The sequence below is a fragment of the Cyprinus carpio genome, chromosome B21, assembly GCF_018340385.1.
Source record: "Cyprinus carpio isolate SPL01 chromosome B21, ASM1834038v1, whole genome shotgun sequence".
Lineage (NCBI taxonomy): Eukaryota > Metazoa > Chordata > Actinopteri > Cypriniformes > Cyprinidae > Cyprinus > Cyprinus carpio.
Window position 1 is genome coordinate 17,673,284 of NC_056617.1, and position 19,814 is coordinate 17,693,097.

Sequence of the window (19,814 nt, forward strand, 5' to 3'; positions counted from 1 at the left end):
ATATACCGTAAAGGTAGTGAGCTACATAGCCTACAGTTTTGTTTCTTTTTTCTTCTGAAGTGAAATATAACTCATTAATCAATGAAAAGACTTGCCTCCACTCCACTTGCACTTGTGTGTGCAATTGTGAATCGAAAAGAGCTGGCTTTAAAATAATCTGGGTTTTCAGGGTTTGGAACAACACCAGGACTTGTAAAATAATAGCATAATGTTGGCTGAACTATTACATTAATTGGTGATTCTCTGCCAAAGGGTCACCGTAGCCGTAGTTCATTTATGCGCTTGGAAACGATCCAGCGATGTATTCAAACCCTCCTCCGAGCGGGAAATTTGTCGCCATCCAGCACCAATCTGCGAGTGAGGGAAGGAGGGGGCGGGAATGTTCGTTTGAGGAGGGCAGGCTTTCCAACGTTACATGCGCTCCCCCACTACCCTCATTTCAGCATCTGAGACAAATACTTCAAAATTCACCCATTGGACATGAAAGAATTCACTGGAAAATAAGTGGAAAGACAGAGGGAGATCAGCTGCCAGAGCTCAGAAAGTGTCTGAAGTCCGTCGGAAGAAAAAAGGATTTATCTCTGGTGAGGTACATTTCATATTATAATGACTGAATGATGCGTAAAATGCGTTTCATATAGATATAAAGGCAGGGAAACGCCGTTAAAGACAAGTCTTCGTAAAATCCCGCAGTGTTTTATTCACGAGTAAGTGTGTTTTTCAGAGGAACACGTCATTTGTTTAAAGGTTTAACAGGTCTCTTCTCGCCACAGCATCCTACAGACACACTGAGGTGAAGCAGACAAGGAGCGAGCGCTTATCACGGGCAAGACTGACGACTGTTACTTTGAGATGATATCACTTAAATGTTTTTACAGACATTCATTCCGCCCCATTCATTAAGATCAATCTTAGTCACGCTGAAGACCGGTATAGCTAGTTTATTCACACTGTTGAAATTATACTGATGATGCGACATGAAGCTTTTGTTTTACTGAGGTAAAAGTCAACGTGTGACCATGAGTTGTGCGTTTTATAGTCGTCTATTTTATTAATGGAAAATGTGAAAGAAAAATGATTTCCCCTGTAGTAGCGTATAACCTTGAATGAAAACTTACTACATTTAAGGATTCTTCAAGATTATTATTATTATTATTTCCATGTTATCTGAGAAGGAATGTGCTACTGTCGTCGTATTCGGAACTTAAATATTCTTAAATATTCTAATATTCCAACGAATAAATTCAGTGTTCGAAATAAATAAATAATTAAAGAAAATACAGCTTTAGCCTTGGAAACTCGATCGATCGGATCCCGGTGTGTCAGAGATAACACTTGGATTGCGCGTGCGTTTTCTGTGGTTTGTTCTGTCTGCTGGGTTTCATATCGTGACAAATCATTTCAGTCAATAGATAGCCTATTGTGGTCTTCATGGAGTTACTTTATTTATGAGCTCAACAGTGAAGCGCTTGTGCAACCGGTTTCTAATGCAAGTGAGCTTGCTTTCAAATGGGTGGAAGACGTCTGACTGTTTATTAAAAGAGAGCGAGAGAGAGAGAAGGGGGGTTTAGTGCGCAAACAAGCGCCTTGGGTATGTATGAATACACTTTTATCATGTAGCTACTGGAGGTCCTGCATTTACACGGTGCTTATAAAAATTGTTGCAGCTTGCATCAAAAATGTTAAAGGAATATTTACCCCAAAATGAAAATTCTGTCATTATTTAATCATCATGATGTCGCCAAATAGCCATCCACCCATCTAACCCTATAGGACAAGAGGTTTGGAAAATGGATGAATGGATGTTGTGCCAATGATTTATTTATTTATTTTTGACGAAAGTGAGATTTATTTATTTATTTATTTATTTATGGGTCGTTTGGCTTTTGATAGGAAAGTGTAAAATTGACAGAGATTGGAAAAATTCAAACACAGGTCCACATACATTATCATTCCATGACATTTCAGTGCATGTGCATTACATGAGAGATTGGTGGGGGGTTTGGAGAAGATGTTCACTGAAATAACTATTCACATTTAAAAAAAAAAAAAAAAAAATATTCACAAAATTGTAGGACTTGGAATATAGACTGCAGACTACTTCGATGGTAATTAAAGGTAATTTTTAAAGCTCAAAAGGCCTTGTTCCCATTCACATGGATTACAGCTGCATGTTTTTTTTTTTATTACATCTGCATTTTACAGAAGAAAGAAAACAATATGGGTTTGGAACTAGAAGGTAACCTCATGAAACACATTGACAAAACATTTGGCATGATTCAATACATTTTTATGGATAATCATAACATAATTTGACAACAACAGGACGTTCAAGAAAGAGAGTGAAATTAAGCTAGACAGACACGTCAAAAGACCTGGCCATATAAATGTGTCTCTGCAAAACTAATATAAATTCAATAGAGTTCACATCACTGAAAGCAGCAGATGTCCTGCATTTTATTTACTGTCAGCTAATTTCAAGCTCAAAGGTTGCAATATGAAAGAAAGCGACAACAGCACTGGTGACAGAATTAAGTGTTCACCACTTTTAACGAAACTGACTGTGTGTTGAGCTCCAGGATGTGATGCAGAACGCTGAGTTTCACTTGCGACAGTTTGCACATCTGCTTACTGAAGAGAGATGCTCATCTCCAGCAGGCCTTACCTGTGGAAATACTTGTTGCAGCAGTGGCAGTTGAGTTGAATATGCCTTAAATATGTCTTTAGAAAAACAGAAAATATGGTTAATCTTTATATATATATATATATATATATATATATATATATAGTTTATGATAAAGGTTGAACAGTAGGAGAAATTAACTCATATAGCATTGCTTTTGGTGTATATCCCAACCCTTGAGAGACAAGGCGTACGGCTGTGAAATGGCCAGGAACAGATTGAAAACCACATTAGATGTGGAGACCATATAGCCCAGATATATTGGCAAGGCCATGGTAATGAGGGCAGTGGTAGATAAGAAACATGTCAGGTTAAGTGCTGAAAGCTGAAGGTCTGTGAGCTCCAGAAGACTTCTCCCTCAAGGGAGCCATTTTCAGCTAGCCTGTGAGCTCGGCTCAGGCCAGAGTTACAATTATAGCTCCGAATGCAGTGCTCAAAGCAAGAAAATAAACCCGCTTTCAGCACTTTTGCAAAACTGAGAGGAGTGGGCAACAGTTTATGTCTGCTCTCTCTCTCTCTCTCTCTTACTCTCTCTAGCTTTAGTTCCACTAACTTCAAGGAAAGATTAATGCTGTACATTAGCATTTCACTTTAAAGGAATGGTGCCAAAGTGATTAAAGTTACTGCGAGGAATTATTAGTTTGTGCTGTTGTTCGTCACAACCATCCATTATTCCTGACTTTTAAAACTGGCTTCTGTCCCCGAGATATCAAAGCTGCTTGTTCTTTTTCAGGCAACTGAAATTTGCATATTAAAATTGAATTAATTTTTATATATTTATTTATTCATAAGGTTGGAGCGAGGCAATGTTATTCTGGAATTTTATACCCTCTTCGACTCTCTGACATTTGACCCCCTGTTTTAATCTAAATGAGCCATGACTCATCTACCGTGGAGTTGCAGGGTTTTGCCATTAACCTTGCCCTACCCTTTACACCTTGTTTTCAATATCACATAGGCAGAGCGAGGCATATAACAAGATGACTTCTTAACTGTGACTGTCTCTAAACAGACTTTTCACCGTTACTTCAACCTTTCAAGCGCTTGAAGCAAAGAGCCTCTTTTTTAGTGGGCGGCTATGCTGGAAAGAAGTGAAAAATCCAGATTTACACGTCAAACTGGGATGGCTGAAGAAAAGCACTGCCTTTTTTCTAATGCAGAAAAATGTGTCTGAGCTCTCCAAATCCTTAGTATTTGGTATTCCTAGATAACTCAGCAGTTTTTACACCTCTGAAGTAGGATTATTTGACAATCCCCACTGAAATTTGCATGTGGTCAGCATGCAGGAGGAAAACACAAAGGAGGACGTGCCAGCTAGACGGTCAGATTTATGTGTTGTCTCATGTCAGACCTGGCCTGGTTGTGTCTGACTGAAATACTAGCATAGGTCAGAAAGGTCATATGATTTTTTTTTTTTTTTTTTGGCAGATTTCCCCCATACTGCTCACTTTAGGAGAATGATACAATTTGCTTTTTTGCATTTGCCAGTGCATTTGTTTGTGTATTATCACACATTTTAAGAAACACAAGACAAAAGACACAATGCTTTTAAAAAAACCAAGACAAATCATAACCCAAGCTATTAGCATACAGTAAAACAGATCGGTTTACTTTAGTGTGATTGTGTTAGAGATGCCTGCTTGAGCTTAAATCACTGTCCCTTCAGCTGCGTAACCAGAAAGGAAAAGAAGAGCTGGGGTTAATCAGTTCTGACAGGAGGTAAACTAGGTGAGCCTTTTTAATGGCAAGAAGACTCCAACGGGGTCAGTCAAGAGCTTGTCACTCACTAGTACAAGCAGTGAGTAGACAGAGATTTGTGAAAGGAGAAATGAGAGGTAGCCTGGAGCACTCATGACTCACTGATTCAGCTCATGAACCTAAAGAGCTGTTGTAGCCAATGAAAATCTTATTTGCATCTATTTAATGTATTTGTGAAATTCAGAAAGACCACTTAACATGCAAATATCTTATATATGTGCAAGAAAATTAAGTGCAATTCACCTGTGAAGACTTTTTTATGATAAGAATACAAATTTATTAGTTCAGTTAGTTTAGATTCTTTAATTAAAATAAATAAATAAATAAATAAATAAATAAAATATGGTAATTTGCTCCCTGCCAGTACATAGGATTTACACTTCAGTGGCCAACACTTATCATCTTTTAAAGGTAGGTGTCACACATTTTAGCAGGCATATAATGTTCATTAAGTAGCTTCAAGGGTACTTGGACTTCATTTGATTCTTAGTCAAAACTGCTTCAAATAAATATCGATAAACTGTGTCTGATAAGGGAACATGCTTTTATAAAAGAAGTCCTTTTTTTCTTTGTTCAAGTTTTTATTGACGGCTGAACTTGGAAGTTGAGGAGACAAAAGGGAAAACAGAAGACTTGCAAAGTCAAAGATAAGGACGGAATTAATTTTAGGTCAAAAAAAAAAAAAAAATCCAGGTCACAGCCTTACATTCTCCCGATAGCTTAACTGCTTTTCTTCTTCACAGACTTTTTGGTGGCTGCCTGCTCACAAGCATATAATGACCTGGACTCGTCCATAAAAATTCAACCCGTTAGCCATATTGGGCTTCAGGCACAGATTGGGACAGTTACTCAAACCTTGGTCATTTCTCTTCTTTTCATTAGTTTGGTCCTGTGGATGCACTCGTCTCGTTAACTATGTGTTGACTGCATCACATTAATTTTCTCCTGCCTGCCAGAAACCAGTCAACTTTTTACCTTCCATTTCTTCCCTAATAATGATTTCCCTGCTCATTATTTCATGTAGAGTCAGTTGGGATTGGTGGTGAGGCAGATAATGATAATGGTATTATGATTTCAGTTGGCATTAATCAGAATGATGGATAGAGTTTCAGATTGCATTAGCTATTGATCAAACTCGAGGCATCAAATGCGGTTGGTCAATGGGAGGGCAGCAGGTTATCAAATTTAGGTATCTGGAAATGACATGATATTATTAAACTGTTGGCTAACAGATATGTTGTTTACATAGTGCATGCAAGTGAGGGCAGAGAGCTTGAAACCTGTCACATCTGTAGGGCCAAAGTGCTTTGGTAGGAGAGATAATGTGCAGTGACGCACATGGCACTTGACTGATGGTATTGATAAGTCACGAGTCCCACCAGAGCGCAGGTATCTTGCGTTTTGTTTACCCTTTAGGTGACAGTCATCTGTGAGGCAAAACGTTAGAGTGGCTTTCTTCCTCAGTGGTGGTTACACCTGACGGATTCCACAAAATGATCCTCCTCCAGGAGGATTTACGAGAGGGAACACTCAAGTCTTGATAATCTAGGAGGAGACAGCCAAGCTCCAAATTGACTAGGAATGTGCAAAACTACATTCCATTCCAACTTCTGACTGAAATACTGGACTTTTGTTCCCTTGGGACACTTTTAGAAAATGCGGTGTAATAAGACTGTCCACATTCAGGTTCACACGGAAGGTGTGTTCTGTGTTAAAGGGGTCATGACATGGATTTCTTTTATTAATTTAATATGTTCCTTGAGGTTTACTTATAATGTTAATAAAGTAATAAAGTTTTTTGCACAAACAAACAAATAAATATGTGAAAAAATTATTATTTCCAACCCCCATTCTGACCCTCAAATAGTAAAATGTTCTCAAACGCCCATCTATTGCATGCGTTCATAGACTAACATCAGAGCTTTAGAGCCAAAGGAATGGCCCTTCTCACATTATTATAATCGACAAGCCTGCAGTGTAGATCTTTTATTTCATTATAATGGTATTCATTATATGCATCATTATATGTTTAATTGCTATGCAAAGAAAGCAGCAAAATTCTAATTTTCAAAAAAACCCAAACTGTAGCAGTGGATCACTGATGACCTTGTGACATGTATGAATTTGACCCCGAGGACTATGATTATCCCTGGGCTAGTTGATGGGTTGTCTGAAAAACTAGTTGCCCTTGAAGAAGCCCTGTATGATAATACTGGTTTAGGATTGTGTCCAAGAGCTAGATGGAACACAAAAGAATAAAAACATACCGGAGTATCCAGATGTTTTTAAAAACCCTCTTAGAGAGCATAGTCTTAACAAGCATATTGCACTGTCAGCATACTAAAGCCCTTTCTAAGAAGTTGCTGTAAAATGCATCCCCTTTAAAGCTCTGCTGCTAAAAATATTGCAAAAAATTAAATAAAAATTAGGTTATGACCTAATTGACCTCTTTAAACTGTATGAATCTTTCAGGTAGCTTTTCAGTGTTTACATATATTGACAGCCATCTCCAAAATGGATCATCAATAATGCATTTCATATTCATATAATTGTATATTGCTTAATTAAAAAGGCATCATAAAATGATGCACTGCTATATCGCATCTGATCATTGGTTTGACAGTGAGTTGTTCTTTGGCAGTATGCCATGCATATTTAAATAAGACGAGATGTGCAGGTGTGACTGAAACATTTATTGGGAGTCTCTGGACTGGAGTGAACGAGTATATTTACCCAATCAGAGTGCCAAAAAAGGAGGGTCAACAATTTGCACAAGAGACTTAGCACCATTTTTCTGCAGAATATTGATCACTTCTACAGAATATTGAGAATAAAATGCATTTTTTTTCTCTCTCAGAAACAAATCCTTGTACTTGCTGCCTGAGATATAGCTTACTTTACTGTGTCCTCCACATCTTCATTTATTCAAAGACATACTAGTTGTTAAACCTTAGGTTCCACTTCCATTTCTGTGGACATGTCTCTTCTTTATCTCGTTACCAACCTAGATGTTTCTGCAGCATTACGCTCAAGCCATCACTTCATTTGGAGTTGTCACATGGATGGAAGGACTTTTCATCATCCATCTTATTGGAACCTCTTTTGTGTTCCACCAGCCTTGCCTGAGCACTGATATCTCTTGCCTTCATTCCTCGGAGAGAGCTTTACTGGAGTGAGTGTTTCATAAATGTGCTTTTTGACATTTGAGGCTAGAAGCCTTAAAACCCCATTCGCCCTCAATCCGTCCGCCTGTCATGCCTTGCATGCGACACACATGAAGCAGTGCTGATGCAGCAGGGTTGAAAGGTTGTTTCATGCAGACATGTTCAGATGGGTGTATATTTATCTTGACACTGTACAAGTTTGGGTTTGTTTTAAAATGAAAGCACTGCACTCAGTAGAACTTTGGCAATGTTGTTTTTTCCTCTTTACAGTGAAATTGCTTTTGCCCTTTTGCCATCTCCATTTATTAAACTGTCTTTGTACCCTGGAAGAAAGATTTGTGTGTGTGTGTCAGTGCTTGTGTGAATGTGTTAGTAAGAGTGAAGAATCTTGACATTCTGTCAGCCGGAACAGTTCAGTTGTAAGAACTGCAACCAAACAAGTGGTGACGTACTTGATGTTATAGTACAAGACTGTACTGCAGAGATATTGCAGTATAATTCTGTATTATGGCAGAAAGAGTTTGCTATGTTTCTTTTGCAGTTTTACGAGTTTGTTCTGTATTCAAACTCAGAAAGGTTTGTTTAATCATGCTTGTTTAAACAACTAAATAGAAAGCGAGAATCATATATAGTCATATAGCTTATCCATAGCTAACAAGTATTGTTGCCAACTTCTGGTCATAGAATGGTATTAAAAGCTTGACCATTTATGTCAGAGGTAGTTAAACAAACAAAATCACCAGGTAATATCTATCTTTTTTGTGTATATGAAGGCATGAAGTCACTTCACATACTGAAATTTTCAATTTCTCCTGATCATTTTAAATGTTGCAATACTTAAATAATTAATCAGTTTTAATGAGCTAATGTGCATGTGATTTTTTTTTTCGCTCTTTTTTTGACTAATGGCTGCTTGCCAGTGCACTCCATGCTCTCAGGAATCATTTCTTAAAGGGGTCATATGATGTTGCTAAAAAGAACATTATTTGGTGTATTTGGTGTAATGCAATGTGTTTATGCAGTTTAAGGTTTAAAAAACACATTCTTTTCCACATACTGTACATTATTGTTTCTCCTCTATGCCCCACCTTTCTGAAACGCATCGATTTTAGCAAAGCTCATTGGTCTGAAAAGCGAGGTGTGCTCTGATTGGCCAGCTATCCAGTGTGTTGTGATTGGCCGAATACCTCAAGTGCGTGATGGAAATGTTTCGCCCCTTAACATACTGTGACGCTGTTTCCCTGGAGCACCGAGACAAAAACATTAAAACCCATTTTAAATTATGCATTTGTTGAATCCAGTGGGGACATAATTACAGATTATAATGACTTTTTTTTTTTTTTTGCGGTGCATTGCATCTAGCCGCGTTAACATAAAACCATGTCTGCATTTGTGATCGGAGAAACAACAAACAACAAGTGCTACTCTACAATGCTCAAAACTCACAATTGAATCATCGGTGGCAAATCCTTTAAATATGAAAACGTACTTACAGACTTTGAGTCAGAACATATGGCATTGTAGTCTACTCTCCCAGGATCAGGAAATAGTCCTCCATAAAATGCACTGCACACATCTGAATATTTGGGTTGAACTGTTCTGGAACAGTGTTGTAAATACTGTACAACTTAACCAACAAAGTATTTTCGCTTTTGCAACGAAACACACAGCGTCTTCACAACATTGCGGCGGCGGTGGAAGCAACAATATAGTTACGCCTTCCTTCTTTGCGTGAACATTTACAAAGTGTTTATGAAGGGTTGAGCATTGTAGCCAATCACAAACATGCTTGATGAGCATGTGAACGCAATGGCCAATCAGTGGCTTTTATGTCAAATCCACTCAAAATGCCAGAGCTTGTTCACCATGAGCTTTGCATGCTCTGGAATCATTTCTCTATAACCAACAAAGTATAAACATAAAAAACGATGCACTGTAACATACAGACAGTTTTCTTCTTCTTCTTTTTATTATAATGGCAGTTTTCACCTTGTGCTGCAGGTGGAATATGAAATGAGATTTCTGTATATAACTATTTTTTTCATGCAGCTAAATTTCAGAACTGATAATCACACATATATATATATATATATATATATATATATATATATATATATTTTTTTTTTTTTTTTTTTTTGGCTACCTACTATTGTGCAGGCTATCTAATACTATGTATTATTCACTCAATAGCATTGATAATTAGCTAATTTTATTTGTTTATAATATGTGTTTTTGTATATATATATATATATATATATATATATATATACACATATATATATATATATATATATATATATATATATATATATATATATATATATATATATATATAATACTTACAGTAGTTTTTTCTATGGTACCAAAATTTTGCTACCGTGACAGGTCGAAAGTAGACATTGTTTGATTGTTCATCCAATCATTCTCCAATTGCCTTGTTCTATGTAGAGCCACGGGATGCTGGAGCCTTTCCCAGCATTCCTTGTTCATATTTCATGTAAAGATATAAAGACTGTGAGAATGGTCTCTTGTTTGGTGCAAAAGGAGAGCTACACGTGTAAACACAATAAAAATTTGGCTGTAAAAGCTGTGGCATGTAATCAGAGCATAGACAAACATTCTACAAGAAACTCAGCTGTTCATGTTGTTTCAGACTCACATGAATGGACTTCTGGTATGACAATCATTATTCCTAAACAATAGCAAAATGCACACAACAAGGATTCGATTTCCCAGTGTTATTCCCAGCTATCCTGATGAAGAGTGTGCTCAGAGTAAACAGCATTAGCATCAGCCTGTAGCGGTGCTTATGTATAGAGATGGAGTGATGAATTGTAAGCCATTCTGAACTAACGCACAGAAAACACAATTTATAATGAGATTCCTTCCCTCCCCTTCTTGTATGCAGCGATCAGTAGAGATGCCTTGTTTATGTTCAGCTCCAGTAGGCGCTTCTTATGTTTTTCAGTCTGGAGACCAAAAACAAACCACAATAAAGTGTTGTTTTCTTCAAATAACAAAAAGATTGCAAACTGAACTTGAGGTGTGTTGGTTTCAGTGCAAGTTCATAGTTTTCTTTTTGTTGCCTTTTAGTCTATAATCTAATAGCATCCTAATATGACATAATACTGTATATCAAACATCCACAAAATTTGCATACGTTTGCAAGATACTACAATTGGTCACCCTTGAGAAATATGTTCTGATGGTTCCATGTCTAAGTTACACTTATAAGTACAGCTAAAGAGGAAGGTGACACTAAAGCTTAAAAAAGGACAATGAAATTAGTGTTACACCATGTCCTAACTACACGCGACACAACACAGCAACACCCGATAAAAAGTATTGTTTCAATGTTAATCAGAGTTTTTGTCCAAACTAACCGCGACACCAACATGCTAAATTTCTATTTTAGAAATGGTTTCTATTTCCGCAACTATTCCCACAAATCTATTATATAGCTTTGAGCTATTTTGACCTAAAGCTACAGATTAATATGAATAATTATCTATCAATTAATATAGCACACAAACTGTACAAATTATTTTATGTTGCTTTCATGGTACTATTTAGCCATTTTTGTAGCTTGACAGTATGGCTCGCCAACCACATTTACAAGAGAATCTTGAACATTTAGAAAATCATCTTTTTTTCTGCACACAAGAAAGAAATCCATGTAATCTATTTAAAATGACATTAGAGAGAGTAAATAAACAAAATGTTCATTTTTGGCAGAGTCATTATTTATTCTGTTGGGGCTGCAGTAATTGGTGGTTTATATATCCAGTTATCTCCATTCAACCCAGCATCATTTATTGACAGAGAGTAATCACTCGTCTCCCAATGAGGATTTGCTACCTAGACAACCACTACTAGATATGCAGGCACCCATGACCGCCTATTGATAATTCTCATTATTAGTACCTTCAGAGAGCTCCCATGTGCAACTGAAATTAGCTGTGTGCTTTCAGTGGACCACAGCCTGTACAACACCACTGGTTTATGTTGTGTGTGGGGGTGACAAATGTGTGGTAACAGAGCATATAACCAGATAAGAGCGCTTAGCGACAAGCACAGGTGGCAGTGGTGTAGTGTAGTATTTTATCTTCAGAACAGAGCAGTAATGCATTAGGACATGTTTCACCCACTAGGCGTGCTGGCACTGCACTTGCAGCTGGTCTCAATTGTAATGACGAACATTATCATCGTTATCATCTATGTGTGACCAGTCATAGCAGCATGCTCTAGTGATCCTAATTGCCACATACTTTCGCATAATTAGTGGTGCTTGCCAAGGCAGACATCACTGTTAATATTGCTCATAGTAAAGGTAATTAATTTTAATAAACCCCTTACATTAAATGTGAAACTTCAGCACTAAAGTTTAATACTGCAAAATTACATATCAAGGCACTTTCTAGAGCAGTTTTAATGTTTTTTTTTTTTTTTTTTTATTATTAAATTTAGTGCGTGACACATGATAAAATGGGTTAAAAAAAAGACTCAATTAAGATTTTGATGGAGTGCCTGAGTCTTATTTAGAGACTATAATATCATCAAGACTTAGGGGTGGGCTCTTTTGACTTGACCGTTAAGCAACCACCCAGAACACCCAAATAAACTTCTTCTTAAGATCTATTCGCACAGGACTAGTATTACCTGGTGACCTCCAGTCATTTGTAATAATTGCGGAGGTTGTCTGTGATCTTAATCCCATGCGAATCGGCCATGTCTGTAATTTGTAAAGTAAAATTTCCCATGCAAATGACCTACCATATTTCGCAGAACACCGAGGTCCTGTGATAATATTAATCCCGTGCGAATCACCATCCCTGTGATTTGGCCAGCATTTGGAGGGTCATATATCATTATTCAAGGTTTTTGTTTCCAGTGTGCCTTTTTGTCCAGCTTTCGCAATTAGTGGTGTTAGAGTGTTTGATAGTATTTTGGGTGCTGTCATATCGCTACACCATACAGTTTGCAGAAAGAGAAAGCTGATAAGATTTTAAGGTTAATGTGTTACAAATAATTTAAGCATAAAGCTTGATATATTATATTAACCTGGTGAAATGTAAATGATACAGGGCACGAAACTACATTATTATTATTATTATTTTTTTTAAATCCATCTAACTGGACCAAAGAACGGGACTCTTAAAGCCTTAACATCGTATCCGGGAGATAAGTCAGTAAATTCGAGTAAAATCACAGGCTTCGCTATTCCCGTGCGAATGCACCACACGAAATTTAGATGTGTGTGTGCGGGGGGAGGGTGTTCAAAGTCACACAAGGTCTCCAGATAATACTAATCCCGTGCGAATAGGGCTTAACCTCAACTTTTTAAAAAAAAACAAACAAACAAAAAAACCTCTTGAACACTAATGTTATCCCATGCCTTCTGCAACTCGAGCCAAAGGCTTTACAATAGATCTGTCCAGTTTATTTTCAAACTCGCCCTAAATTTGCTTGAAGGGGTTGAGGTCTGGACTTTGAAGGGCCAGTCCATAATTTTTTAATGTTCCAGCGAATTCCTTCCATCGCAGGTAGTTCCAGCAATAGTTCGTTTTATGGATATTGTAATGGACAATTTAACAAAAACAATTGAAACATCTTAAATATGAAAAGTGTTCTAATAATTTATAACCACCAATATATAGTTTATTATTATTATTACTAAAATGCTATTATTTTATTTCACTTACAGTAACAGTTCAATGCAGTAATATAACTGAGAAAACATTTATTTCTTAACTGTGCATTTTTGTTTTGTGATTGTATCCAGATGAATAATTATGTGTATATAATTGCGCATTTCAGGAGATTTAAAACCGAACTGTGCTATAATGAACATTTAGATAAATTATTTACACAAGTTTAGCTTTTCTCCTCAGCCAGACATTCAGAAAATCATATGAAAGATTGAGCATCATGACAATATCTAGACTGTATTCAAACCTTACATTTTCAGCACCGAATGCTATCTATATAGCTGCTATGTGTCAGGCTTTTCAAAAGTAATGATTAATGGATCCCTTATTTCAGCAAAATGAAAAAAAAAAGAACCTATAATCCCAATTGTTTGCTGCACTGATTATTTTTTTTTATTTTTGGAAAAGAACAAATTATAAAGGAAAAAGAGTAATGTTGGAGAAAGAAAAACAAATATACACTCCCGTGTGTCTTCCAGCTCTGGACCTCAACTCTATTTCCTGGCCTCCCGGTCATGGGTATGGTGTTCTGACATATGATGTCTGATGTACTCCAAATGATTAATGGGCTGCATTGGTGGTGGATGATGTTCATTTATCAATCAGTATACCAACAAAGCCTTCCCCGTCATTGGTATGACACTACATACCCCCTCCTCCACTACTTCTGGCTGTCAATGTGTTTTTGCCAGAGGAGAGGCAGGTACTGCTTTGAAGTGCTTCATATTGCCTCAAGAACATAGGCAGTCCACCCTGGAACCCACTTCAGCTCCCAACATGCAAATTAGTTCTTAAGGGAACCGAGGTCGCCTGCAGACTCATTATTTGTTGTCAGCTGCCTGCACCTGTTTGCCCGTAGTGTGTGTGTGTGGCTCTTGTCTTATTGTTATCCAGTTATCAGTTCTTTCCTCTTTAGATGCAATGCCAGAGATGACAGCGCTGTGTGTGCTGCCTGATCCCGGGACCTGTCGGTGTGAATAGGAGCAGGGGGCATTTAAGAGGACACCGCCACCATGCTGCTACTCTGACAGAGGTGTTGGCTGTGCCAAAATGGTGACTTTGCACTAATGCCAGCCTGAGTTACAGTAGCAGGTGTTTGTTTTTTTGTTGGCTGTATTTGTACTAGGATGTCTAAAATGATAGAAGGGTTACCTGTACAAATTGAGTTTGGTTTTGGGTTTATCTGACCTTGACCGGATGTGTTGCTTAGGGGTGATTTCTTAGACATTTTTCAAAATCTGCCAGATAGACTGCAGTGGAATGAGACTGTGCAGGGATTTCAAGTTGGAAAAGGTTGGACTGTTTTCGTCAATTTGTCACGCTGTCCCATAAAATGTAATGTTTGGGGTGGGACACGCAAAAAAAAAAAAAAAAAAGAATAAATAAAACGGCTGCAAGGTGTTCGGGGTGAGCCATGATATAGCACTGGAGCTGTAAAGGAGATTATTTAAAAATCCAACTTAATGGTACCCGATGTTTTTCCAGTGCAGACTGTTAACCACCTAAAGCAAGTACAGCATTTATAGATTGTTTTGTGTGCTCATGTAGCATATTAAGTGACTGCATGCATGTAGCCGCACTATTGAGACCAGTTCGACCTCTGTTGGTGAAATGCTACTGAATACATGACTGCATGTCTAAAGCCAACTTCAAATATTAACACCTCCACTAAGAAATCCAAGAAATGATCACTGTTAATAACCTGAAATATGCTGTTTAATAACCCAATTTCCTTCCAGCTTATATATGCAAGATATTAAGAGCTAAAATAAAATTACACCATAAATCATTCATTCATGATGGCCAGCAAATGCTTACCGCAATCTACAGAGTCATTAGTACATACACTCTTACTTTATCTCTAAATGTTTTGTTATTATGTGAACTCCTTGTAACTGTTGTAACATCCATTAAATCTGTGTGGATTCCTTCCATGTGACGCTTTATCATTGACATTTAGTGCTGTTAAGAGTGAAAGATTTTATGTAATGACCAGCATATAAGCTAGATGTTGTTAACTATGAATCTGGAGGAAGACATGACATTAAGGATAGCAATATAGTCTGTCATTACTGATCATGGAAATGTTATATCTGGCTCTTGATAAAAGGCAGGCATCCCACAGCTTTTATTACTCACATAACATCTCTACTAATGATGCAGAATTAGTTGTAATGGAGGCTCATTAATAATAACATGAAATTAATGAATAAATAAATAAGTGAATAAATTGATGCTGACCTGGCGCATGTATAAAGTAGTATGTTATTGTAGCACGCAGTTAAACCACCTTTTTTTCAGTACAGACTGTACTAGGGATAGGACATGGTATATATTAGGGCTGGGTGATATGGAAAACAAACCAATCAATCAATAATTTTTTTTAACCTTTATTTACCTCAAAAATCATATGTTCAGAAATAACAAAAAAAAGAAAAAACAATCTCAAATGCCAAGGTAATTCTTATATTATAACACCAGCAAACCTTTTTGTAAAAAAAAAATGATTTCAGTCTTGTTTTGTTTTGTTTAGGCTACTTCCACATTGCATGACATGTAATACTGAATGAATGGCCAACTCTGTGATTCAAGCTGTTAAAAACTTTCACAGGGAAACTTCTAGAATCAAATTAAGCTGCAAGGTTTTGTTTATCTGGTTCACAAAAACTAACAAACAAAACTACTGAACATTCCAGACTCTATTTAGTAAATGAGTTTTGAGATTTTAAATCACTGTGATTTTTTTTTTTTTTTTAATTCAACTGTTTTAATTTTTGAGACAATGTAATAAGGACGCTGGCATGAACACGGCATTGTTGATTATGTTATTAGAACAGCAGCCTTCAGAATTTCCCATTTAGATGAACTGCTTTTAAATTATTCAATATCCTCCATGCTAGCAATGCTCCTGAGGCCATGTGTATTTAATGGTCTTCAATTAGCCAGGCACACACCAGACTATTGTGTGTGTGTGTGTTGTTTTTTTAGAGAGAGAGAGAGAGAGAGTCTTTGCAGGACAGTGGCAGACAGGCAAACTATCGGCACAGAATTACTGACACAGCTTGGCATGTACGTTAAGTTGGTCAAGGTCTTTTGACCTTTCGCTGATGCTTTGACAGTTCTCAGCAGCTACACATAACTTTCTTTTGAGTGCTTGTTTTTCCTGAACTTGTGAGTAGCTGCATCAGCGTGTCTTTGGCATAGGAACATTTTTTTACTGACTTTGTCAGTGGTGTCATGAAGCACGGCAGCTATGGAATTGTGGATTTCTTTAGAAGAGACCCATGACATTTTTTTAAGAAAAATGTAACAATCAAATTTAATTTCAATAATTTAATCCAAAAAAGGCAAAAACAGGCCCAAAGTACTTTAAATGACTATATCTCATTCAAATGTATCCATCACCCGAAACAAGGTGTGTTGCAATCAGGGACAAAGCAAGCAAATGTGAAACTTTTGTCATAATGCTTCTTGAGGGGGCAAATTTAGAATTTTTAATGAGCTCAAGAGAAATGTTTGTCACAAAGATACAAACATCAACAAAAAAAAGCACAATATATAAAAAAATATTTATTTAACATTATAAGAGCTACAAACATGAATAAAAAGAAGTTCAAATAAGCTATATATTCATGAGACTGACAGTTAAGTCAAACGCTCAATATCTAACTAAATATTTATTTAACATTATATTTCATCTGCAGCAACATTCTGAACTTTTATAAGGATATGGATAAGACAATAGCAAAACAGGTATGTTTAAACACTATTATGCAAAAAAAAAAAAAAAAATGAGATAAAAAAAAAAAAAAAAAAAAATGAGCAGAACTTTCCAAATCTTCCTAATCAAACACACCTGATTCCTTTTTTCAGATCTTTAGTAGGAGACCTGTTTCAAGACCTGAAATGTATGGGTTAGGTAAGGGAGACATTCATTACGTACTTGCCAATATGCCACCAGCAACAGGGGTCGGAAATAATGGAATATACTGTAGAGTATTTTAGTGAACTACTTCTGCATTGTACCTGGGCTGTAGATGGAATATAATGTGTAAAGGTGCCACAGGTTTGAGAAACGAAAGCCAGATCAATAGGGGAGATGAAGGACTTATTTGCCATGCTGCCCTTGTGCTTCTACTGTTCTACTGTGTATGTCTGGCAGCAGACTATAAAATCAAGGGTAGCACTGCTGCAAAGCCTGCAAGCACCTTGGAACTTAATGTATTTTCACCTTTAATTTAAGATAAGCCATAGGAGCGGGCCAACGTAGGATGCTGGCGTGGGCAATATATCTCATTCTCCTCGTTGTAGATCGCGGATCAGTCAAAGGTGCTGAGACTTCAATTCAGCTCTTTCTTTTTTTTGAATCAAAATATGCAAGGTTGTGTAGGTGTGTAAGAGAGTTTTATTAATCCTTTGAAATGCATTCAGCATATACACAGAAGTCGCCACTAGGAACATAGCAATAATGGCTTTGCAAATACTAGCAGAAAAAATACAACCTACTTTGAATGCAATTGCCTACTGCAGATAACTTTTGTTAAATAAATTACTTTGTGTTTGTTGAGTTCAAGTGCTGCTTTGCAAAGGGATTGCATTTCTGTTTTGGGCTCTTTGCAATTAGATTGAAGTCCACTCCTAATTCTCTGTGCACTTAGTGGAACTCTAATGCAGCTTGCATATAAATGTTCATGTTAATCTCCCTCTCAAAAGTTTACAAGTGAAAACACTTTCAAGCCTCCTATCAGAGGCACGTTTCCCCCTAGCAGCTGTAGATACAGATACATATCCATAACAATTCTGCAGAAGTTAATAGAGAAAATGTGACTGCAGACTGCCATTTGGCAGGCTATCAGAGCAAAGAATCTCCAGATAGTTTAATCAAATTCTTGCAGCACTGCTCTGCACAGTAGGTTCCAGCAAACACTTGTCACAAACAGGTTGCATTCTCATACATTGACAAGTCTAGGGATGTATCCGATACAGTTTCATACATTCTCTCACACTGAGACAGTTCTTACCAAAACCAATGTATATTGTTAGACATAGAAATGACATGCAACACATTACACTGCTTTTCTTCAAACAAACAAACAAACAAACAAACAAACAAATAAATAAATACATATTGGTGATTAGCCATAGTGTCCTGTATTTGAATATAGTTAGGTAAGTTTTAAATACAATGGTTTATATTTTCTTATTTGAATCGTGGATTTAAGACAAAATATAAAGTTACATTCTAGATTATAAAAATAACAAAAAACAAATACAATGTATTTTTATATTTTAGATTATAATTATACTTAATCCAAGTACTAAATATTTTTTTTTTTACTTCAAAGGGCCTTTTTATTGCTATAAATACCTAAGAATGTTTCAGGCATGTTTTAGCAATTCAAATATTATTTCTGAAGTTGAATCAAGGTACCAAACAGAAAGCATAATTTTTACCTAGAAAATAAATGTTTGTCAGACTGGGAATGATTGCTTGACAGTGCCTTTGCTCTAAGTTTTTATAGGCCTAACAGACAGACAGACAGACAATACAATCTATCGTATTGTTCTGAATATAAGATGACTCCCCCTTTTCAAGATGCACTTTTTGGAAAAGAGCTTTTTGAAGACCAAATTTTGTCTTGACCTAATTATTTAAAAAAATAATAATAATAATAACAATAATAATAATAAAATCTTACCCCTGGTTATTAGAACGGACATCATACCTGCATGCAAATCCTTCCTACCTACTATCAGTAATATAATTTATCGGTAATTTTTGGTAATTTAGTAATTTATAACTACATCATTGCACGCTTGGACTGTCTTGTGAGTTTAATTTTTAGTTCTTTTGCCCCAGAGAAACAAGTGCGCTGCCATCTTTAGGAATCTGTCTTTGAACTTCCGTTTTTGTGGTAGCTCTATAGCAGGGATGGGCAACTTTAGTCGTGGAGGGACACAGTCCTGCTGAGTTTAGCTTCAACCCTAATCAAACTCACCTGAACAAACTAATCAGTGTCTTCAAGATCACTCGAAAGCTACGGGCAGGTGTGTTTGATTGGGGTTGGAGCTAAACTCTGCAGGACAGTGGCCTTCCAGGACTGAAGTTGCCCATACCTGCTCTATAGCATCGTTGTTGGAGAGTAATGAGGTAGTGAAGTATATTTCCATATTGTAGATTTAACAAAAGTTATCATGAGCATTGTAATTTTCGAGGCAGGTGTCATAACAAATGTCAGTTGACCAAGATTTATTTATTTATTTTTTTTTTTTTAACGAGCGGTTCATTCATTTTGTACAAACTTATGTTCACACTGTGAAAATACAAACGCAATACAGAAGACAATGAGCGCAGTGCTGAAAAGGGGCGGAGCTACATAAGGTCTATAATGAAGTGTTGTACAGCGCACTGCTGCATTAGCATGTGCAATTGTAGTGAACGCAACAACAATAACTGAAATAAACATTAGAAAAATAAATACTGAATCAGGACAGCTCGTT

General features: G+C 36.7%; 1 protein-coding gene across 2 annotated transcripts in view; it reads left to right on the plus strand.

Moving 5' to 3' along the window:
* Positions 1–383: 383 nt before the first annotated feature.
* Positions 384–19,814, plus strand: part of LOC109045548 (gamma-aminobutyric acid receptor subunit alpha-3-like) — a 164,883-nt gene continuing 145,452 nt past the window's right edge. The window contains exon 1 of one of the 2 annotated variants that reach the window (XM_042747718.1): positions 384–584. Coding sequence is in view for 1 of the 2 variants with exons in the window: in XM_042747717.1 (XP_042603651.1) it covers positions 19,460–19,464 (5 nt within the window). In the remaining variant the exon portion in view is untranslated. Of the gene's footprint in view, positions 585–19,368; positions 19,465–19,814 lie in introns of those variants that run through there. The other variant, XM_042747717.1, reaches the window with a different exon arrangement.